General features: G+C 45.5%; 1 protein-coding gene across 10 annotated transcripts in view; it reads right to left on the reverse strand.

The window, feature by feature from the left end:
• The window catches only part of RPS6KA5 (ribosomal protein S6 kinase A5), a 166320-nt gene that overhangs the window by 63235 nt on the left and 80062 nt on the right, over positions 1-23023 (reverse strand). For all 10 annotated transcript variants that reach the window (XM_065595599.1, XM_065595596.1, XM_005285401.5 and 7 more), the window contains 2 exons: positions 16492-16595; positions 7878-8028 (listed from right to left, as the gene is read on the reverse strand). In XM_065595599.1, coding sequence (XP_065451671.1) covers positions 7878-8028; positions 16492-16595 — 255 coding nt within the window. The remainder of the gene's footprint in view (positions 1-7877; positions 8029-16491; positions 16596-23023) is intronic.

Here is a 23023-nt window from a genome sequence, read left to right on the forward strand (position 1 = left end):
TTGTTATGTCAATGCTGCTTGAACTCTGAAGGGCAAAGATTTCTAAGCATAAGCAAGAGTTCCCTAGTGCTTGGCCTGGGTTAGCCCTAACGGACATATAGAGCTTGATTATTATTGAAGTTTCTATTACTTTTTGGAACTTAAGATTGTAACTCATTTGTGTCTGTAAATGTTTATCTTTAATCTTGTAAATAATTTATTTCTTTTTTGTAATTAATAAATCTGTAGTTAATTTACTATAGGATTGGCTACAAGCATTGTCTTTGGTATAAGATCTAAGGTGTAATTGATCGGGGGTAAGTGACTGGTCTTCTGGCAGTAGGAGTAATCTGAATATTGTTGTGATCTTTAGTGTAAGGAACTATCTATTACAAAGGCAAGCTTGCCTGTGTGGTAAGACAGACTGGAGTAGCCAAAGGGACTGTCTGTGACTCCATATTAAGACTGTTATAGTGCTTGAGGAGTTCACACTTGATACCTGGTTGGTGAAATCTAAGTTTAGAACTCATAACCTGATTGGGGTCTGTGCCCTGCTTCTTTGCAGTCTGCCCTGAGGTTGGGTAGTCATGCTCGTGAGCCACTCCAGACAGCTTAATAAACCTCCTCTACTGCTCTCAAATGCAATAGGAAGTTGACTTCTTCTTGTATATGTGACTCATGAGATGGGTCCCTGAAGAGGGACTGGGAGGGAGTAGAGGAGGTTGGAACAGTTTGAAATTAGATGGGATACTCCTTGTTTATGATCACAAGTAGCCACCAATCCACAGTAATCCCAGACCAAGCTTCTTTGAAATAACAGAAAAATAGGGGATGGATTCAAAGATGATCCAGCTGAGCTTTCGATTGTCCCATCAAAACTGTTTGTGGGGCACCAGCCCCTCCTGCAAGGTTATCAAGGAGGTAGTTGAAAAGTGCCATTGATGGAAATGTTGGAGCTTCCTCGGTGGCTCTGAGGGATGTTGTTGGAACTGCTGCTGGGGCCTGTAGCTGAAGGAAGATTGAGGCTACTGTGGGGCTCCTTACGCTTAGGAGCTGGAACGTACAGCCCCAGTGAATGGAGGTTGCTCTCCAATCTGTTAGTAGGGCGCAGCGCTTCATCCATGCTGCTGTTGAAGAGGTCATTTCCTAGAAATGGCAAGTCCTCTCTGGTCACTTGGACCTCGCAAGGGATGCTGCAGCCAGGGGGACCACTTCATTGTCAGAACCATTCTAGTGGCAGCGTCTGACACATCCAGTGCTGTCTGGAGCACTGTTCTGCAGGTGAATTGTCCTTTTGTTATGTTGGATCTTAGTTCCTCTTAATATCCACTGGGGAGCCTGCCTGTGGCAAAAAAAAAGTCATACTTTGCTGGGAGCACCTGATAGCTAGTAACTCTGAGTTGAAGATTCTCAGAGCAGTACACTTTCTGTCCCACAAGGTCCAGCTTCTTTTGATCCCTTTCTCGGGGTGGGGGAGACCCTAGTTTGTCATTATGGCCTCTCATGCAGATTGCAGGAATCCAGGATGGGGTGCTGGAAAGACGTACTCTAACTCTCTTCACCAGAACCTTTTGTGTTCTATCTGACCACTTGGAGGCAGTGGGCACCAATGCAAGTGTGTACAATATAACTTAAGCTCATTGATCACTAGGGCCATTCTACCAATTTGGAGGGCAGAAGAACGTTTATTAGTTTGTGCTGCTTCTCTTACATGATCTCGAGCGAAATATTCAGAGTATCCACTAGCCTCCTCAGCAAATGCTGTGAAACATACAACTTGTTCAGAGAGAGTGTATGGATGGTGGATCAGTTGCTTTGTCTGGGGAGGAGGAGGAGGAGGGATAGCCAGTGGCTGCTGGCGTTCATCCCCACCGAGCGCTTATTCCTCTTCTACTAGGGGTTGTTGAGAAGTTGGTGCCAACTGTTTGAGCAAGGCCGACTTTGGTTTAGAGATAGCTGAGGCAGCCATTTTCCTGACGCAGTGGTTTATGCCCAAGTGGCCCAATCGGTCCTGGGTTGGTGGGGTACTGAGGAAGAAGTGGGCACATGGATGGACACCAGCTTAGTGGTTCTCTAGAGGAGCCTGGTGTCATGTGATTGCCTCTTATGGATTACTCCCTGGACTGATTATCCATGTCCCACTGGGCCATCTTTGGAGGGGTGGGTTGTATTCTGGTAAGGATGGTCTGCTGCAATCACTTGAGAAAGATGAAAAGGCAAAGTCTTCTTCAATGGATGAGGAATAGCCTTCCAAGAGAGTCCTGTCTGGTTAGGTCTATGGCTGGTTTTGACAGACTGTGAGATGGACCTGGCCTCTCTGAGTCTGTCTCAGAGCAGGGACTCTGCTACTAGTCTCACCACTAAGTTTGCTGGTGCCCAGAATTACATCAGTACTAATGAGTCCACGTGTGCTGGTAAAGAACTCTCTGTTGATGATTTCTTCAGTGTTGTGATGCTTGGTATCAGGCCTGCCGACAGAAATTCCAGGCCCCAGGGTCAGGGCTGTCCCTGGTGGGGTGGGGGCTGGGGCAGAAGTGACGATTCTGTCACTTCCGGGACCGCCCGCGCTGGTCAATCGTGCTGGCCCGCGGGGCTCAGAGCAGGCACACGTGCGTGCATGTAGGAGCCCTGCGTCCCGCCCGAGCAATTTAAAAGGGTCCAGGGCTTGCGGTAGCAGCCAGGAGCCCCCGGGTTCTTTTAAATCACCTGGGCCCCTTGGCAATTGCCCCTTTTGCCCCGCCCCCCATGTCAATGGGCCTAATTGGTATCCACAAGTTTGGCATCAGTTTCCTTGGTGACAGGTTGTCTAGTACTGGTGTGCAGAGCCAGTGCAGGGTCAGCTGCTTGAACGGTACTGGGGAAAGTGCAATGGTTATTCTGGGAAGAGACCATTGGGGCTGTTTTTGCCTTCGCACTTAGGCAAGGTTCAGTCTTAAGACTCTGATAAGTTGAAACCTAAGGAGAGGGCTTCTTCCTCTTATATGAGGAGGGAGATCAGCGCCTTCCCTGGTCTCTAGCATGGTGCGACTTGTTGCCCATACTGTGTCAAAGCTGAAGCTGCTGAAAAGCAAGATTTGTAAGTGTCCTTCAAGCTCAGTGTGACATTGAGGCTCACAGGGGCACTGGAGGAGTAAGACTGGCCAGGAGGATGTGGTCTGTCAGCAGGTTTGCCTGGGTCCAACAATGCTCACAGAGGCACTGGACAAGTGAGACTGGCCAGGAGGTTGTGGTCTCACAGCAGGCTTGCCTAGGTATGACAACGTTTGCATCACGGTCTCAAGGAGATGTATCTTCATCTGCCATATCTAGCTTTCAGGGTGCAATTTGAGGAAGTCTTGTATACCAAACAGCATTCAGGCAGCTGCCCCTCAACTTAGTATGGAAGGCAGTTTGCATGAGCATAGCTGATGCGCATTGCTGTGTCACAGCAGGGGCAGATCTTGATTTCTGGATGTCAGTCTTTGGTCATTTTGGCCTCAGGTATGGGGTGGGGATGGGAGTTTAACCCTGTACTGGGCGGGGGGTGGAGAAGGGAGGGGACAGAAACCCTATTAATGTTTCTAAAGTTAACTTCTATCTAAATTTCACTTAAAAAAAAAAAAAGAATGGATGCGCTGACAACTGCTGAATAGGAAGTAGAACAACAATAACTAATACATTTCTTGCAGGTTGAAGAGACATGGGCACCATAAGGTTCAGTCTCACAGCCATGGGTGGCAAGAAGGGATTCAGGTTGTTGAGGCCAGTCCATCCCCTTATGCTCTCCTGGTGGTCTCACAGCTCTCCGGACACAGGCACAGCCCTAAAGGACACTCCTATTCAAAAAGAATGGGATCTTGTGTGCATGAAACATATGCATACCAAGAATGGAATCTGTATACAATCGCTTAAAGAAGAAGAAAAGGTTTGCTCAAACTTATGCTTAAATTTCCTTAAAAGAACATACCTACTGTTTAGGCACAAACTGTTTCCTATAACATGAGTGAAAACAAGCCACAAAATTCTAAATAGTGTTTTATTTTTTAAAATCTCTCTCTCCATTTCTAATAAAAAAAATTAGACAGTCACAATTTCATAAGTCGGATCAGAAACAAAACAACCAATGTTTTGTCTTTTCTTGCCTATGGAAACACTTAACAACTAACCTTTACACAGAGTTCTGTGACAGATTCATACCTGAGTATTCTTGTATGCAAATATCACTGGTCTACAATTTTTGAGAAGTCGCCTGTTTCAGAGATAAAATGTGCTATTTATTATGTATTTTGATGTGCTGAATTCAAATATGACAATTAAAACAACTGATTGGCTACTCTTTCTAAGATATTTAAGTTTTTACATTTTATGTCTATGTATATAGTGTAGATAGAGTTTTAATCATAAATTGTAAACCTAGGTCTTTTCATGTGCTTATGGTTGCTTTACATGATAATATTTCACCTGTCCTGTTTATGTAACACTTTAAAAATCAGCAAAAGGGTTATATAAATAAAATTTATTATGAAACAAAAGGCAAAAAACTATTATGTACACAGTTTAGTCCTATTCAGTGTCTACTCGGTTCTTCTTGGCTTGTCTCTTGTATTCATTAAATGGAGCATCTCTTGTCACTATCCAGCAATAGTCTGCAAGCATTGATGGGCTCCATTTGCCCTGATAGCGTTTCTCCATTGTTGCAATGTCCTGGTGAAATCGCTCGCCGTGCTCGTCGCTCACTGCTCCGCAGTTCGGTGGAAAAAAAATCTAGATGAGAGTTCAAAAAATGTATCTTTAGTGACATGTTGCAACCAAGGCTTTTGTATGCCTTGAGGAGGTTTTCCACCAAAAACCTGTAGTTGTCTGCCTTGTTGTTTCCGAGAAAATTTATTGTCACTAACTGGAAGGCTTTCCATGCCGTCTTTTCCTTGCCACGCAGCGCATGGTCAAATGCATCATCTCGAAGAAGTTCACGAATCTGAGGACCAACAAAGACACCTTCTTTTATCTTAGCTTCACTTAACCTTGAAAATTTTCCACGGAGGTACTTGAAAGCTGCTTGTGTTTTCTCAAGTGGTGGATGCTGAACACTTTTCCTCCCAGGCTCCAATTACTGTCGGAGTGGCCAATCTTTCTTGATGTAATGGGAATCTCTTGCACGACTATCCCATTCGCAGAGAAAACAGCAGTACTTTGTGTATCCAGTCTGCAGACCAAGCAAGAGAGCAATAACCTTCAAATCGCCACAAAGCTGCCACTGATGTTGGTCATAGTTCATGCACCTCAAAAGTTGTTTCATGTTGTCATAGGTTTCCTTCATATGGACTGCATGACCAACTGGAATTGATGGCAAAACATTGCCATTATGTAGTAAAACAGCTTTAAGACTCGTCTTCGATGAATCAATGAACAGTCTCCACTCATCTGGATCGTGAACGATGTTGAGGGCTGCCATCACACCATCGATGTTGTTGCAGGCTACAAGATCACCTTCCATGAAGAAGAATGGAACAAGATCCTTTTGACGGTCACAGAACATGGAAACCCTAACATCACCTGCCAGGAGATTCCACTGCTGTAGTCTGGAGCCCAACAGCTCTGCCTTACTCTTGGGTAGTTCCAAATCCCTGACAAGGACATTCAGTTCATCTTGTGTTATGAGGTGTGGTTCAGAGGAGGAGGATGGGAGAAAATGTGGATCCTGTGACATTGATGGTTCAGGACCAGAAGTTTCATCCTCTTCCTCGTCTGACTCAAGTGAGAATGATTCTGGTGCATCAGGAATCGGCAGTCCTTCTCCGTGGGGTACTGGGCGTATAGCTGATGGAATGTTTGGATAATGCACAGTCCACTTTTTCTTCTTTGACACACCTTTCCCAACTGGAGGCACCATGCAGAAGTAACAATTGCTGGTATGATCTGTTGGCTCTCTCCAAATCATTGGCACTGCAAAAGGCATAGATTTCCTTTTCCTGTTCAACCACTGGCGAAGATTTGTTGCACAAGTGTTGCAGCATATGTGTGGGGCCCACCTCTTGTCCTGATCTCCAATTTTGCAGCCAATATAAAGGTGATAGGCTTTCTTAACCATAGTGGTTATACTGCGCTTTTGTGATGCAAAAGTCACTTCACCACAAACATAGCAGAAGTTATCTGCACTGTTCACACAAGTACGAGGCATCTCTGCTCACTTTGGCTAAACAGAAATGTGTCCCTTTGCAAAATCAAACACTGACAAATAAGAGACCACGACACTGTATGATTTCTAGAACTGATATAGTGCAATTTGTTCAGCAGAGTGATGTAAGCTTCGTTATGATTGCATCATCCATGACTTCTAGGAATAACATGATGCAATTCGTATCATGTATGACGCAATACCAGCTTCAGATTGCCTCATTCATTGTTTTGCCTAAAAAGCAAGTACTGTCCAAACCCAGTCATAGATTTATTCATAGATCCAGTCAAAGATGTATTTTAGTCATTTCTGGTTTAAATTGAGATCCCTTCCCTTTATAACTCACTTATCCTCCGCCATTCCCAAGTCAAGGGTCGTATATACTGACTCAATAGCATATCTTGAAAACTAGAGCCAATCAACAATTTTAAGCATCATTTTCGTTCTCAGTGACCCAGAATTAGTAAAGTTTGACTACATTTATTTCAGAAGCATTTTGGCTGTAGAGCAGTGTATATTGTCAGAACTAGAGGCCACGATTGCAGTAGTTAACAGAAAATTGCTCTGTTAATTCCTGCTCCATTCAATACTTGTGAAATGGAATGTGCAACACTCACAGCAGAAAAATGTATCTTCAAACACGAACGTCAAAGAATGAAAAACAGACGCTGATTTCATAAAATTATTTGTCAGTGCTTATTTATCTGTACAGTATTTAAACATCAGAGGGGTAACCATGTTAGTCTGGATCTGTAAAAAGCGACAAAGAATCCCGTGGCACCTTATAGACTAACAGACGTATTGGAGCATAAGCTTTCGTGGGTGAATACCCACTTCGTCAGACGTCTGACGAAGTGGGTATTCACCCACGAAAGCTTATGCTCCAATACGTCTGTTAGTCTATAAGGTGCCACAGGACTCTTTGTCAGTATTTAAACAGGAAATTCAAAGGAATAAGAAGGAACTGGATGTTTTAAGTGACTGTAATATTGGGTATTTGAAAGTCAAGATAGAGCTTTCAAGGAAAATTTAAATAATATTTTCCCAAACTAACTTGTGCCATTAGTCCCTGATTTTCCTCAGCACTAAAATTTACCCTTATTTAAAAAGAATAGTTAATTTTAAAGGAATAACTGACTATTCAAATTTGGTTTAAAATTGAGATTTTCTAAAAATACAATTCTTTATCATGCTTAAGACTAAAAGGAATGTTTCCAAGTTTTTGTTTTTTTAATGCCAATGGAAACAATTGTATAGCTGTTTTTACACAGGAACGTTCTCTTTCAGTATTTGGAACCCAAACACAAATGCACTGAAATCTGAAATTGACTATATATACAATGTATTAATCCAGTTTCCATTTCGATTATCCAAGCTAAGGAAGATGTAAAAAACAGACAGCATAAATAGTGAAAAGTAAAATGATTTTAAACAGTCTGTCATTTTTAATAATTTAAGATATTAGGAGCAAAGAAATTTGATTATTTTACAACACTGCAAGCTGTGTCCCTTTGTTTTATTTAACAATACCAATTACAAAATTGAAGTAAATGTAAAGGTACTGATTTAATAAGGCACTTCAGCATGTGCAATGCAACTATTCATACAGTTAAAGTTATGTACTTACTAAGCTATATTGCTCAATCAGGGCTCATGATAGAAAAATGGGAACTGTTTTGAGTCAGATTTCCAAAGGAGGTGAAGGGAGAGAAGAATAATTTATGAAGAGTTTTATTTCTTTCACCTGGAAGAAGGGATGTTGTCTGATTTCATCAGCGCCACCTGAACCACAGCCCAGCCTTTTCTTGGGATCTTTCATCAAAAGACGCTGAATTACATCTTTAGCTAAAGCACTCATTTCTTGGGGATACGGAGGTTCACTTTTTAATATTCTCCTGTAGAAAAAATGTTAATTACTTAAAAACATTTCATTATGGTATTAAAACAAAAGACAACTGCTATGTATATATTGGATAGTTCTACAATAAGAAATGTACAGTTTCTGGCCACTCTTGTCACATACAGTATTCTTGTATGTGAGCTTATTGCATTTGTTCTCTGTGCAATATAATAACCTGGACAATATGACCTTCTGAGTAATTAGCTTGGGAAGAAATATGAAAGCCAATGAATGCAATAAAACTCCTCAGCTGGACTACCTGAACAAATTACTGGTGAAGACATCTTTCAAGTCAAAAACTCATCTGGCCAAAGTAATAACAATGATTAAAGTTGTTTTTAAAACAGAAGAGGATGTCTGGGGAATGACAATTATAAGCTCAAATTGGAGATAAAGTTTTCCATGAAAGGACTACTGCACACAAAAAACAGTTACCTATCTTTTGTAACTTATTCTTCAAGATGTGTTGCTCGTGTCCATTCCATTCTAAGTGCGTGTGTGCCCATGGGCACAGTTGTCAGTATTTTTTGCCTTAGTGGTATCTGTCGGGCCGGCTGTGGTGCCCTCTGGAGTGCCATGCTCATGCACTGGTATATGAGGCGCTGCCAGCCCTAGACCCTCTCAGTTCCTTCTTGCCGGCAACTCCAACAGAGGTGTAGGAGAGTAGGTAATGGAATGGAGATGGGCAAAATATCTCAAAGAGCAACAGTTACAGAAGATAGGTAACCATTTTTTCTTCTTTGAGTGCTTGCTCATGTCAATTCCATTCTAGGTGACTCACAAGCAGTAACCCTGAAGGTGGGCTCACAGTTCACGGGCGTGCAGCTTGCAACACTGCTCTACCGAAGCTAGCATTGTCCCGGGTTTACTGGGTGATTGCACAGTGGGACGTAAACGTGTGGATGGCTAACCAGGAAGCGGCCCTGTAAATATCTTGAATCGGCACCTGGGGCAGGAAGGTTGCCGATGAGGCTTGCGCCTTGGTTAAATGGGCAGTTACAATTGCCGGCGGTAGCACTTTCACCCGTTTGTAGCAAAAGCAGATGCAGGCAGTCCATCTGGGGAGTTCCCCACCTCCGGAAGATCATGCTGACCACCTCCGGATGGACTGACCACTCGTTGCAAGACGAAGTCTTGCTGAGGTGATCTGCCAACACATTCTTGGCCCTGGGAAGGTGCGAAGTCACAAGATGAATGGCATGCTACACACAAGTTCCCCCCCCCACCAGGGAGCTCCTTGGCAAAGGGCTGATGACAAGGCTCCGCCTTGTTTCTTGATGTAAAACATCACATTTGTGTTGTCCATCAGTATCTTTACCACCCTGCTCCTCAGATGAGCAGGGAAGCCTGGCAGGCCAAGCGAACCGCTCTGAGCTCTCGGCCGTTTACATGGAGGGAGAGATCATCTTGCTACTAACAACCTTGCATGCTGAGATTGCCCAGATGGGCTCCGCATCCCAGCTCTGAGGCATTGGAGACCAGGATCACCAACGAGGAGGAGTACTCTTTTGGAGGAGGGCAGTGCCTTCGTAGTGGAGAAGAGAATCTTGGGAAGGATCTGGAGGGCGACCACCAGGTGGATGGTGAGGAGGAAAGGAAAGGAATTCGACAATGTAGCCCTGGTGGGCAAGGAAGGCAAGACGACCCCTGAAGATGATTTGTGGCATGGCTGGAAGCCCCAAGGAGGGTTCATGGATCACGAGGGAAGAGTCAAAAGGATTGTTTAGACAGTCAGTGAAAGGTGGAGGAGGCGGCAGAAGAATGGCAAGGCCATTGGGAGTCAGGGCAGCAATGAGGTGGATCAAGTGGCCGCTGGGGGTATGGCTGGTAAGTGGTCCATGGGCAAGGGTGGAAGGATGGGTGTTGTTGCCGGTGTGTGGGGGGTAGAATATAAATGCCCAGGAAATGAAGGGTTACTCGGGAGTCCTTAAGAGAGTGAAGGGAATCATCCATTTTGTTACCTCACAGGGGAGGTCCTCAAGGGTTGTCTGGACCTCTTTGGGGAAGCCACTAGACTGGACCCAAGAGTTGGGGCATATTACTACGCTGGATGCCAAGGAGCAAGATGCAGTGCCCCGGTATCAACCATGGCTTGGAGGGCCATTTTGGCTACCAGTTTGCCCTTGTCTAACAGGTGTTGGAACTCTTGCTGCCTGTCTGGTGGAAGAGAGTCCTGAAAGTCTGCCAGTTTGGAATAGGACAGGAAATCGTATTTAGCAAGAATACCCTGGTAGCTGGCATTGCGGAACTGTAACTCTGCTGAGAATAAACTTTGCAGCCCGGCAAATCCAGTTTTTTGGCAGCATGATCAGGGGGCTAGATTTGAAGTGTTGCTGACGGGCACATTTGGTGGCGGCATGGACAACCAGAGAGTTGGGTAGTGGGTGAGCAAAAAGGAAGTCAGTGCCCTAAGAGGGGACAAAGTAGCCGTGTTCTGCCCACTTTGGTGAAGGGGCACAGGATGCTGGTGTGTGCCAAACCATTTGGGCAGGTTGTAAGATGGAGTCATGTATTATTGGTAAGGCCGCACGAGAGGGTCTGGGAGGTTGAAAGATGTCCAGGAATCTGTCCTGGCAGGGAGTCTTGAACATTCTCCAGTGGGAGACTGACAGCAGCAGCCAGGTGATGGAGCAGGGACTGGTGCTGTGCATGGTCCTCTGATGGTGAGAGGGAAGCTGGAATAAGGGCATCGTCCAGTGACAACGAAGTGCCTGTAGGGGACCAGTGGTTCTGATGGTGCGGCTGGGGCCAACGGTATAGGAGCATCCAGGGGTTCCTCCTGGAAGGTGGCAGTAGGGAAGGAGATGAGCGGTGTGGGTAATGCATACCGTGATGGTGGTAGGGGTCCCACGAGGGCCAGTGAGGCCAGGATTAGGGATCGCCATGCATCGACAGACCCCATAGGTAACGGAACGATGGGTCAGATGCAGGACCGTAGTCCAGAAGGTAAGACCAGTATCAAGGGTCCAGACTGTAGGAGCGGGCCAGGGAAAGGACCATGTCCAGGTCGAAAGACCAGTCGGACTCCGAAGGGTCCAAGAGAGAAGGAGCTGTCAGCACTGGTGGGACCAATGGTGCCAGACATGGGGCAGGAGAATTGTGAATGAGCAGAAGTGGCTCGTCCACCACCAGAGCTGGTGGAGAATGGTGGAGGACAAGAGGTTCATTGGCTGAAAAAGGGAGTCTGGGGCTGGGCAGAGGTCCAGAGCATGGCAGAATGTCCACAAACAGCAAAATGAGTTCTGCTGACTGTGTCAAGGGCGATAAATGGCCCGGAATGCACGGGACTCAGTGCAATTAGCATGAGGGTCCCGGTGGAGTTGGCGGTGCTGGGAGTGAAGTAGGAGTTTCTGGGGCCAGAATGGAAGATGGAGCTGGCAGTGAGCAATAGCGTTTGGAACAGTGCTCCGGGCACACTCTCTTTGGAGCTGGAGCTTCCCTCATGATGTGCAACTTCTCACCCGACCCATCACAGCTTGAGGAGGTAATGCTGCATTTTGAGACGGTCCCCATCGGAGAGTCGCCCTTGTGCCCATGCTTCTTGTGCATGCAGCGGGGCTTCAGTGGGTGTGGTGGTGCTGCCGATGATGCATGTGAGGGATCCAGTGAGGTGTTCACCGCTGGTGATGGATCCCGCTCCAATGGTTGTGTCGGAGCCGGATCAGGTTGTGCACATGGGTGCATTGCCTCCTCCATTAGAAAATTATGTAGGCGAAGTTCTCAAACTGCTCAGGTCCGTAGTGGAAACAAGCGGCAGATGGAGCAGTGGAAAACTATGTGGGCATCAGCCAGGCAGTAAAAGCAATGAGTGTATTCGTTGCTCACCGAAAAGGAATGAGGGCCCGAGGAACAATTCTTGAAGCCGGCTTGACGGTGCATAGTCCCGGTGCCAGGGAGGAGGAGGAGAAGTCCCCGATAGAGGAATAAAGTCCAAGGGAGAACCTAACTAACAACTATGAACAAACGGACAACTATCTAACTAGAGAAAAACTATGTACAGTAAAAGGCAAACGCAGTACTCTTAATTGACTAAGAGCACTAAGGAACAGGGGTTCCGACTCTAGCCATGCAGTGGTAAGAGAGAACTGGAGCAGTGTCAACCTAAGCAGCCTCTTAAAACCTCAGACGTGCGACATGGCCAACGCATGATGCATGTGCGGGTCAAGGGATACTATTATGAAGTTTCAGCTCCGGCACATGGCGTGCGTGCGCTCCCGTGTTTGGAATCCACATAGGGATCATCACTCAAAAAAGAATTATGCTTCTGCCAACTCACGTCTATGCCAGCGATAACTATTTAATCTATTCACTGTTGGCAGTTGACTGAAAGTTACCTGTAGTTCAACTTTTAGTCAGTATAGATAGAGAGAAGAAGAACTGGCTCAGTAGCAGTTGTTGGAGGTCTGTATAGCCTGTGTGGGTTGGTTAAGAGGTCTGTGAAATTTATTATTTCTGAAGTTGATCTTGGGGCAACTGGAAAATAAGAACCTGAAAAAAATCAGCCCGTGGACTTGCCAAAGGACAGTCAGTCCTTAAAGTACTTAGTTGAGATGGTCCTGAGTTTTTGGGTCTGTCTGAAAGAAGCAAAGTCTTTGGACCAATGTTTTTCAAAGTCTAGCCCAGGCTATTCCCAAAACCGTTATTCTTTTCATGACAGGAGAAGTTCATAAGATGCAGCTTAGATTCTAAGTCACCTGTTATAAAAAAATAAAAAATATATGGAGATATACCTATCTCATAGAACTGGAAGGGACCCTGAAAGGTCATCAAGTCCAGACCCCTGCCTTCACTAGCAGGACCAAGTACTGATTTTGCCCCTCAAGGATTGAACTCACAACCCTGGGTTTAGCAGGCCAATGCTCAAACCACTGAGCTATCCCTCCCCCCAACATGGGGTTTTAGCTGTAGAAAGTGAGTCACAATGTTGCCTGCCATCATCTAGGCCAACACCTTAATCAAGTTTGTAGCCCAGTAAGCTAGCGTGCCTTTATTATATTCTACTTTGCATTATATTCAGCAGCAATGCAAGGAACCTAAAGGCCTGTATCCTGTAAGACATTTATCTTCAGCAAGTTGGCATAAGGCTTGAGGCCTACGTACTTGGAACAAATAAACTTTGTACAGATGCACTGCCAGTATCTGATACAAGTACGGTAACTCTTCGCTTAACGTTGTAGTTATGTTCCTGAAAAATGCTACTTTAAGTGAAAGTGTTAAGTGAATCCAATTTCCCCATAAGAAATGGGGAGGATTAAGTTCCAGGGAAAAAATTTTTGCCTGACAAAAAACATTATATATACACAGTATAAGTTTTAAACAAACAATTTAATACTGTACCCAGCAATGATGATTGTGAAGCTTGGTTGAGGTGGTGAAGTCAGAGAGTGGAAGAGGATGGGATATTTCCCAGGGAATGCCTTACTGCTAAACGATGAACTAGCACTTGGCTGAGCCTTCAAGGATTAATACATTGTTGTTAATGCAACCTCCCACTCTACAAGGCAGCACGAATGAAGGGAGGAGACACAATAGATGCATGGCAGTGGCTGCAAACATTCCCTGCGGAAACTAAACGTGAGTTTTCAAAGTGCTGGGGGATGCGTGCGTGTGTGCGTGCGTGTGAGAGAGAGACAGAGACACGCATTGCCCCTTTAAGTACGTTGACACCATTCTAAGTACACTGCCTTTTTAAGTATATCAGCAAGTTGAGACAGCAGCTGCTGCCAGCAAGCTCCCTCCATCCTGAAGCCTGTGGTGTCTCCCACCCTGCTCTGTGGCGAGGGGGTACAGGAGCAGGGGTACAGGAGCACCCTACATCAGCACCCCTCTTCCCCCCCCACCCCTTGCACAGCAAGCAGGAGGCTCCCGGGAGCAGCTCCAAGGCAGAAGGCAGGAGCAGCGCACGACAGTGGTGGGAGGGACACCTGAACTGCCTGCCACTTGACAGCCTGCTGAGCAGCTGCCGCACAGGGAACTTAGGGGAGCTGATGGGGGCTGCCGGCCCACCCTGGTTTCAAGCCCCCGCCAGCTAGCTCCAACAAGTTGCTCTTCCTGCAAGCAGTGGACAAAGCAGGCGGCTGCCAAACAACGTTATAATGGAGCACTGCACAACTTTAAACGAGCATGTTCTCTAATAGACCAGCAACGGAACAACGTTAACCGGGGCGACATTAAGTGAGGAGTTACTGTGTTGGGGTGCTAACAATACAGTATTTAAAGGAAAGTTCTGACCACAGGTACATACCTAACCACAAAAGGGCAATGGTAATGAATTGATGTATATGATAAGTTGAGATCATTGATATACTAACCTATAGAATTAGTAACCTATAAAATTAGTAAGGTAAGGACATACAAATAAGTAAAAAGAGAAATACCCCTACTGAATATGCATCAAACACAGTGTCACTAATATATCATATTATAAAAGTTGCATCCCAGTCTAGGGGCGGTAGGAGAAGGAGATGTAGTCCTTGGGAGGTGCCAGAATGATGGCCACTGGAGATAATGGGGACGGTGATGGTGATGAGGAAGGTGATGGCTAACATTTCAGATTCTTCTACAAGGGATGGTGTGAGTACATGGATGTGCAAATGTGCATTCTGTAGAATCTCTATCTTACTGAGTTGGGGTGTTTATGACTGTGCTAAATGCATTAATAAATTCTATTTTTAGATATAGAAAAGTCCCTATAGTGCGAGTGTTGCAATTGTGCACATCAGGGTTGCCAACTATATAATAATTTGTATAATACTGGGTCTGATCTTGGACAAGAACCTGTCAACCTTTAAAGTAATACCTGTGGATTCTTAAGTAATCAATATAATTAATACATAAGCTAAAAGTTGGGATACAAGTCTCTAGTGGCAACACATACAAATTGCTAGTTATAACAGTGCCCACTTCACTAAAGATTGCAAAAAGAAAGAGGTCTAAGTTTGTTTTTAAAAAACTTCTCAAGATGAGCCCCATGGAGTTTCTAGGCTCTTGAAGACAACTTGAATCAACAGAAAAAACACACACATGTATTTCCTGAATTTATAGCATCAAAGATCCAGTGTCTGTTTCTTTGTCTCACTTATGTATGCTCTAACAATTATTATAGCATTGGTGTCAGGGGGTGAGGACTGTAGTTGTCATTGTCCATTGGGAGCAAGATCAATGGGAACCAGATACTCTCTTTCTTTGAGCAAGGTTTAATGAGGACTTAACTTGTGGGATGTAAGACCCACAAAGTCAAGAAACAAATCAGAAATGGGAAATATCCATTTGGGTATGGATGCATTTTGGGTATCTTATCTGGGAACGGATATATTTTCTTCAAATTGCCTATACAGCTTGCTCAGAGATTTAAGATTTAGATGCCTAGGTAACAATACAGATACATGCTGGGTGCTCAAACAAAGGTTTAGTTCAGGTGATTGGCCTCTTAAATCTCTCGAGTAAGGGTTTATAAGACAAGAAAAGACTGTATATTAAACAATCTGAATGGAGATGTTCAGTTTTGTTCACATTGTTTTCACTGTCTCCTCTCAGAAGTGCATCATGTTGGCAGAAAGAGAGCATGTTCTTTGATTTGTGCTGCTTGTTAGGTAATAAAGTAACTAACACCCATGATGTAAACTAAGAATGAGACCCCCAATTCTGCATATATGATCCAGTTGGATGACCTTCAAGGGCTCATATGTTGGCAAAGCTGTCCTTCTGCAAAGTATACAGTTCATCATTAGATGACAGAAGATATGACAGGCAGCTGTTCTGTTTGCATATGGTTTCAAATGTAGATAGTCTTCCATTCTACAACTATACCTCATTTTGTAGGAGTGCTTTGGAAAGCTTTAATATGACACTAGCACTTGTGTAAAATTGATCTTGCTGGAACACAAAGTTTCTATTTGTGCTGTTGGAGCTCCTCTCTGCAGCAGCACTAAAAATGTTACAACTGATTGTTCTCAAAAGCTTCAATGTCTATGCGCATGAGGACTTCTGAATTAGCTCAAAGATCTCTACCATGGTATTTTGAATGTGGAGTGGAGGTTGTACAGGTGGAGATTACACCCTTGCCATAGACCATCCATTCCCTTTTTCTGTTTGGAGCAAGGTTGTAAGCATTTAGGTGCAGTGAATATATCTTCATCTGTGCTTGGAAACCATCTACCACGCTGCGGGTGCTATCACAATTAATTATAATAAATACTAGGCAGACTCTTGTTGATGGTCTACCTGCAGAAGTTAATGAAACCAGTCTACTTCCAGACGGCTCAGTGAGAAATGATGAATTTCTGATTAGAAGGATTTGGTAGGTGTTTAATCTAACATCTGAAATTTAATTGAACTGAAACAGAATAAGTTGCATTTTTTTCTAAATCAGGATAAAAGTCATCAAAATAATTTCCAGGGTGGCACTGTAATAATTTTCTATGAGAAAACACACACCCTTTATTGTTTCATAACTTACCTAGAAATCTCAGCTTGGGAATTTTTCTCTCCATCAACTGTAAAAGGTGATGCTCCAGTTAATAACTCATACATAAGAACACCAAGACTCCACCAATCAACAGCCTATAAAATAAAAATTATATATATGGTACTTCAAAAAGCATATAAAAATAAAACAAAATCCTAGGAAATAGCTAACAAGAGAGAACTATGTTGCAGGTTAACACACAAAGGGTATGGTGAAATTACAGAATTAAGATATTAGAGTAATTAAATTGAGATAGCGTAGAAAATGTGTGTGTGTGTGCGTGTGCGGGTGCGCATTTCCCCATTTGGATTTATGAGAAAATACTAAATCATAGGTCATCTGCTCCAATCCCCTACACTGAGGCAGGACTAAATGTTATCTAGACCATTCCGACAGGTCTTTGTCTCGCCTGTTCTTAATAACCTCTAATGATGAAGATTTAACAACCTTCCTAAGTAATTTGTTCCAGTGCTTAACTACTCTTACAGTTAGTAAGTTTTTCCTAATGTCTAACCTAAATCTCCCTTGCTGTAATGTAAACCCATTGCTTCTTGTCCTGTCCTTAGTGGCTATGGAGAACAATTTATCACCCTCCTCTTTATAAAAACCCTTTTACATAAAGACTATTGTGTCCCCCCTCAGTCTTTTCTTCTCCAAACTAAACAAACCTATTTTTTTTTCAATCTTTCCTTGCAGGTCATTGTGATGGGTTGTATACCCCACACTGAAACAGCCAGAGTTGGGGGCGGGTCTGGGTGCCCCAGCTATCCACTGCAGAATGGTATTGCTAGGGCAGTGAATGGGAAGACTGCCTGAGTCACTGTGGGAGTGACAGTCAGGGTAGTGGGCATGAGGACTACCTGATATTGCTGCTGCAGAGGGACTTACCATGGTGTGACCTGGCTGGAGGGCTGAGTCACAAAGCAGCTATACTGCGACTCTGAGATGGAGGAGAGCTGCAATGGTGGAAGAGAAAAAAGGGAGTACTGAACAAGGCAGAGCTATCCCCAGAATCTCCGAAGGGGGCATCACCAAGAAATGAGTATAGGACACTGTGATAGCATGTTGGAGAATGTGGGCATGATGATACCTCTGGTATAAGGCGTCAGTGATAGACTGTGCATGACGAGTACCCTGAGATGAGGGGTTGGAGAGAAACTGTAAGGCACTCAAATCTCGACAAAGGGGAAGGTGAGGGGCCATAGACGAGAAAGGACCCCAATGAGAAAGTGAAAATGGAGATGTCAATAGTACAGGCTTTTTATTTTGCTGAGAGAAGTTATCCCCTACCAGGGTGGATGCCAGAGTTGCTGCTCCCCAAGGGGACCTGATAAGCACCAGAAGTAGGTCCATGCCACAAAGGGACAGATACTGGAAAATCAGAAGAGACTGGGAGAGGCCCAAGTATACCTACAGGACTATTTGGTGAGGGTAGCTGATCAACAGCAGTGGTTGTATAAAATCCTAGAAAAGGGAATAGGACAGGTCATAAGGGCCAGGAAAGGGAAAGATGGTGTTACGGCTGTGATTCGATTTCCAGCATCCTTCCAAGTTAAATTGAAGAGATTAGGCTTCCTGATATTCATGGAGAGTCCAGTGATCATAATGGGGAAAGGTGGAAGCTGACTGTCTTGGTGGTTCATGTCTCTTGATATAAGCAAACATCTTTCTATGTAGAGGGGGCTTTCTTCAAAACAGAAAAAGATATGTTTGCAATAGTGTGACTTGATTTTCAAAAATAGTTAATAGTAACAAAATTTTAGAGCACATCTCATTTCTATAAAATAAGCTAGAATAATGGATTGCAAAAACTAGTAAGTGTTTTCCTAAAATTAAAGTTTCAATATACATTTTAGCGTAGCATCTAAAATCTGTGTTCACATCATTGACACATTCTGGGTAGTAACTTGATATGTACATTCTAATAAGGATCACATAGAAAATAGTTGTGAGATATTGTGAGCCCGGGTTTGGGTACTTGATTTCCCACCCCCAGTCCTGAGTTAGGAGATCTGGAAATAGGCGGATCCCGATAGGGGGAAAAGATGGACATCAGTGGAAGTTCTGTGAATCAGAACTGTCTGGATCAGCAGGGTGTTGGAAGAGGATGGTGGCTCTGTGGTGATGGATCTTCCCTCCAACTTGTGGTAGCAGGTGGATAGGAGGAAAGGCGTATCTGAGGCCATCTGTCCAGGAAAGCATCACCCTTGGAAGCGTGACATATGGCCCCCCCCGAACAATACAAAAGGGGAAGTTTTCTGTTTGTCTGGGACAGAAAAAGGTCCCATAACTGTGTAAATATCTTGGTTAGGACTGCTGTGGCTCTCCCATTCATGGTCTGCAGAGAAACTTCTCCTTAGTTTGCCTGCCAGGGAGTTGTGAAATCCCAGGATGTACACAGCTTGTACCATGATGTGGCTTCTGATACACCAGTTCCAAAGTCTGACTGCTTCCAGGCAGAGGGGATGAGATCTCGCTCCTCCCTCTTTGGTTATATACACCACCGTGGGGATATTGCCCAACATTATCTGTACAAGGAGTGAGCTTATGAGGGGAAAGAAGGCCTTGCATGCAAGGTGAACCGCCCTCAGTTCCAATAATTTTATATGCAGCCTGGCCTCTTGTGAGGTCCAGATACCCTGAGCAGTATGGTAGTCCACGTGAGGACCTCACCCTATAAGGGAGGCGTCTGTCAAAAATGGTGGCTCTTGGTACGGGAGGGTTGAAAGAAATCCACACCATGACTTGAGTTTGACCATCAAGTCAGGAGTTGAGAACTCTGGTGGGAACAGTCACCATGGAGTCAATATGATCCCTGTTTGGTCAGTAAGTTGAGTGGAACCAGGCTTGCAGACAGCGTATGTGGAGTCTGGTGAACAGAGTCATGTAGGGCATGTGATGCAACAGCAAGAGAGATGGGTGTACCATAGTTCGCGGTTTCCAGGTGATGCAGGAAATCTGGTTTCTCATGAAATGAAATCTGTCTTCAGAAAGAATTGCTCTCGCAGAGACTGCATCCAACCATGCTCCTATAAAGTGTGTTGTCCTTGTGGATGACAAAATGGAATTTTCTTCGTTTATACAAACGCCTACGGTAGCAAGAAGCTGTGGAAGAGATCCTATTGCTGACATGATTTCTTGATGAGACTGGGCTACCAGGAGCCAGTCGTCCAGGTATGGAAACACAGTATAGCTCTAGCATCTCATCTGGGCTGGTACCACAGAGAAAACTTTCATGAATACCCTGGGTGCTGTAGTGAGTCCAAAGGGGAGAACCCAGAACTGGCAATGTGACTGTCATACCATGAAACGCAAGGACTTCTTGTGGGATGGGTAAATGTCCATGTGGAAATATGTATCATCCATGTCGAGAGCCACAAACTACATTCCTTTCTGAAGGGAGGGAATTATAGATGCCAGCGTAATCATCCTAAATGTAGCTTTTGGATAAAGACGTTGATAAAGCTACCGAAAGTCCAGGATGGGTCTCCACACTCAATCTTTTTGGGGGATTAGGAAATATGGAAAGAAAAAACCCCTCCCTTGGTACTGAGGCGGGATGCGCTCTATTGCCCCCCACAATATTCTCTTGATAAAGCAATTAGACTTTGGAACTGGTGTATCAGAAACCACATCATAATAAAGCTACGTATACCCTGGGAGTTCACAACAGCAGAAGTGAGAGTGGTCCCTGAAGGGGGATTGGGAAGGAGGTTTGTGATGAGGGAAGGAGAGAAACTTGATGGAATAGCCCTGATGGAGAATCTTCAGGACCCAACTGTCTGTGGTGATCTTGTTCCAGCTGTAGGCAAACAGAATTGAGACAACTGCCAAAGGTGACAGGAGAAGGGGGTGGCATCTATGTGGCATGCAGGTCTCGACCTGTATGTCAAAAGTGGCCCTTGGCCTGCGGTTGAGAGTGAGTGGAGACTGTGGCAGTAGAAGGAGGTGAGAAATTGAACCTCTGAGTCCTCTGGCATTTGTGTACAGGATCAGGTAGACACTGGTAATAGAGAGCATGCGGAGAAGGTTGTTTTGCTCTAAAGGACTGTCTATGGTTTTTCCTCCTGGGGACTGAAGTGTAAATAACCAGGGACCTCAGGGTAGATCTCAAGTCCTTTAGTGAATACAGGGATTCATACGTCTCTTCATTAAAAAAGTTGGACTCACTGAAGGGAAGGTCCTGCATGGTGTTTTGGACCTCCCTAGGAAATCCTTACAACTGTAGCCACAAGTCCTTCAGCATAGCAAGTTCTGTGGCCAAAGTCCTGGACATTATGTCTGCGGTAGCTACTGCAGCCTGGAGGGCCACCTTTGCTACTAACTTCACTTCACCTAGAAGCAGTAGCGTAGCTAGCGGGGTGCAGCGGAAGCAGCCGCTTCCCCCGCCTTTCCAAAAGCGGCCGGAGGAGCGAGGGGGGGGGCGCAGGCTGGCGCCTCGCAGCGCAGCCAGCAGCCCTGGGGGGGGCGGCGGGCGCGGCCAGAGGAGCTGGGGGGCACGACCGGAGGAGCAGGGGGGCGCAGCATGCGGCCACCAGCCCGCGCCCCCCCTCACTCCTCCGGCCGCAGCTGCCGGCCGCATGCCGCAGCCAGAGGAGCGAGGGGGAGCGCAGGCTGGCAGCCATGGGGGGGTAGCGGGCATGGCTGGAGGAGCGGGGGTGGTGCAGCATGGCGGCTGGCAGCCGCGGCTGGAGGAGTGAGGGGGAGGCCACGGGGGTGGCAAGGCAGGGCCGGAGGAGCTGGGGGGAGGGGCGGTGCGGCCGGAGGAGGAGCCAAGGGGGGGGAGCGTGGAGCAACCGAAGGAGGAGCCAAGGGGGGCATGGCCAGAGGAGGAGCCAAGGGGGGGCACTTTTTTATGTTTGCTCCCCCTCCTCTTAGAAGCTGGCTACGCCACTGCCTAGAAGGGACTGGAACTGGGTTCTGTCCTCTATGGGAAGTTTATCTTTAAAGTCTGCAAGCCTGGCATAGCTGTTAAAATCGTATTTCACTAACAATGCTTGGTAGTTAGCCATATGAAATTGCAGATCTTCCTTCCCAGAAAGTCCAGTCTCTGCTGCCAGGATGGATTTCTGGTAGTGCGACTCAACTCTTTCCAGGACTGCCTGTACAATCAATGAGTTGAGGGCAGGATGAGAAAACAAAAAGTCAGTTTCTTTGGCAGAAACAAAATCACATCTCAATCTTTTTTGGTGTAGGGACACAAGATGCTGGTGTGTGCCATACCTCTCTGGCTGGCTCTAGTATAGCCTCATTAATTGGAAAGGCCACCTTACTCAGTCCCTTTGGTTGCAAAAAGGCTAGGTACCAGTATTGAGGATCCTGAACTAATTTACTGGGATCTGTAGATCGTTTGCAACCCTACGTAACAGCTCCCAGTACTGACTGTCATCTGGTGGAGAAGGCAATGACTAAGTGACAGCATTGTCCGGAGATGGTGAAGCAGCAGCCTGTGGCAGGGCCTCTGCTCAAGTCCAAAAACAGCACAGAGACCTTTATGCTAGTAAAACAGCCAGTGCAACTTATTTATAATGTTGATTCCCACCACCCTTGTACACTATACAGTCTTAACTCCTACAGTTTTAGGGAGCCCTCAGCTCCTGTCTGCTCCTCCCCCTCACTTCTGTCCTGTGCCTTTTTGTATCCTCCGCCTAATAGCTTAATTAGCCTTCCAGGTCTGCTCCACCCATCAGTCAGACACAGTTCTTAATAAGGTCTCTTCTGGAGTGTTTAACTGAAGCTGCAGTGACCAGAGTGCTGGCTCAACTGTTGTTGCTCAGTGTTCTATCACAAAGCTCCTATCAAATCAGCAGAACTGGTTCTGGCTCCTCCTCCTCATACACAAATGGAACTGGCTGGCAAGAAGTGGTACAACTCATGAGAGGGGTTCAGACTCCTGCCACAGGAATCCTGTGGTCCCCAATAAGGCCAGAAGGAGGGATCCATCAGTCACAATGGCTCCCAGAGGAATTGGTACCAGTGGTGCTGGGGGCGAAGGGGGTCATACTGGAGGGATGGTAAGTATAGCCTCTCAACTGTCTGTCAGGTCTCCTGTCCTTCTGTGGAAATACTGATGCAGCTATCTCCTCTTCCAATTCTGAGGACTGTTCTGTTGGTAGCAGAAATGCCATTGATACTGGAACACTCCTGCCCAATGGTTGGAGATGGAACTGCTGAATTCTGAGACATTAGTAAAGATTCTTTCTCCAGAACGAGGACATCCCTCACAAGATCAGGGCCAGAAAGCAGTGGAGACTGTGGCAGGGGAGGAAAATATCCTCTGGTGTTACATAAATCTGTATGGCCCAGGGAGTTTCAGCAGATATGCCTGAAGGACCTGACTCATCTGTTGCAGCTGAACAGTCTTTAGATGAACAGGGTGATACCAACAATGAGTCCAGACCCACACATGTATAAGGAACTGGTGAGCATCTGTCCTTCCGTTTTGGTACCACAGTCAGTCGGAACTGACTGATCCTTCTTTTTGCATGCCTTGCCCTCCAACCTAGGGGTCTTAGTGGAGCCA

The sequence above is a fragment of the Chrysemys picta genome, chromosome 4 (assembly GCF_011386835.1).
Source record: "Chrysemys picta bellii isolate R12L10 chromosome 4, ASM1138683v2, whole genome shotgun sequence".
NCBI lineage: Eukaryota > Metazoa > Chordata > Testudines > Emydidae > Chrysemys > Chrysemys picta.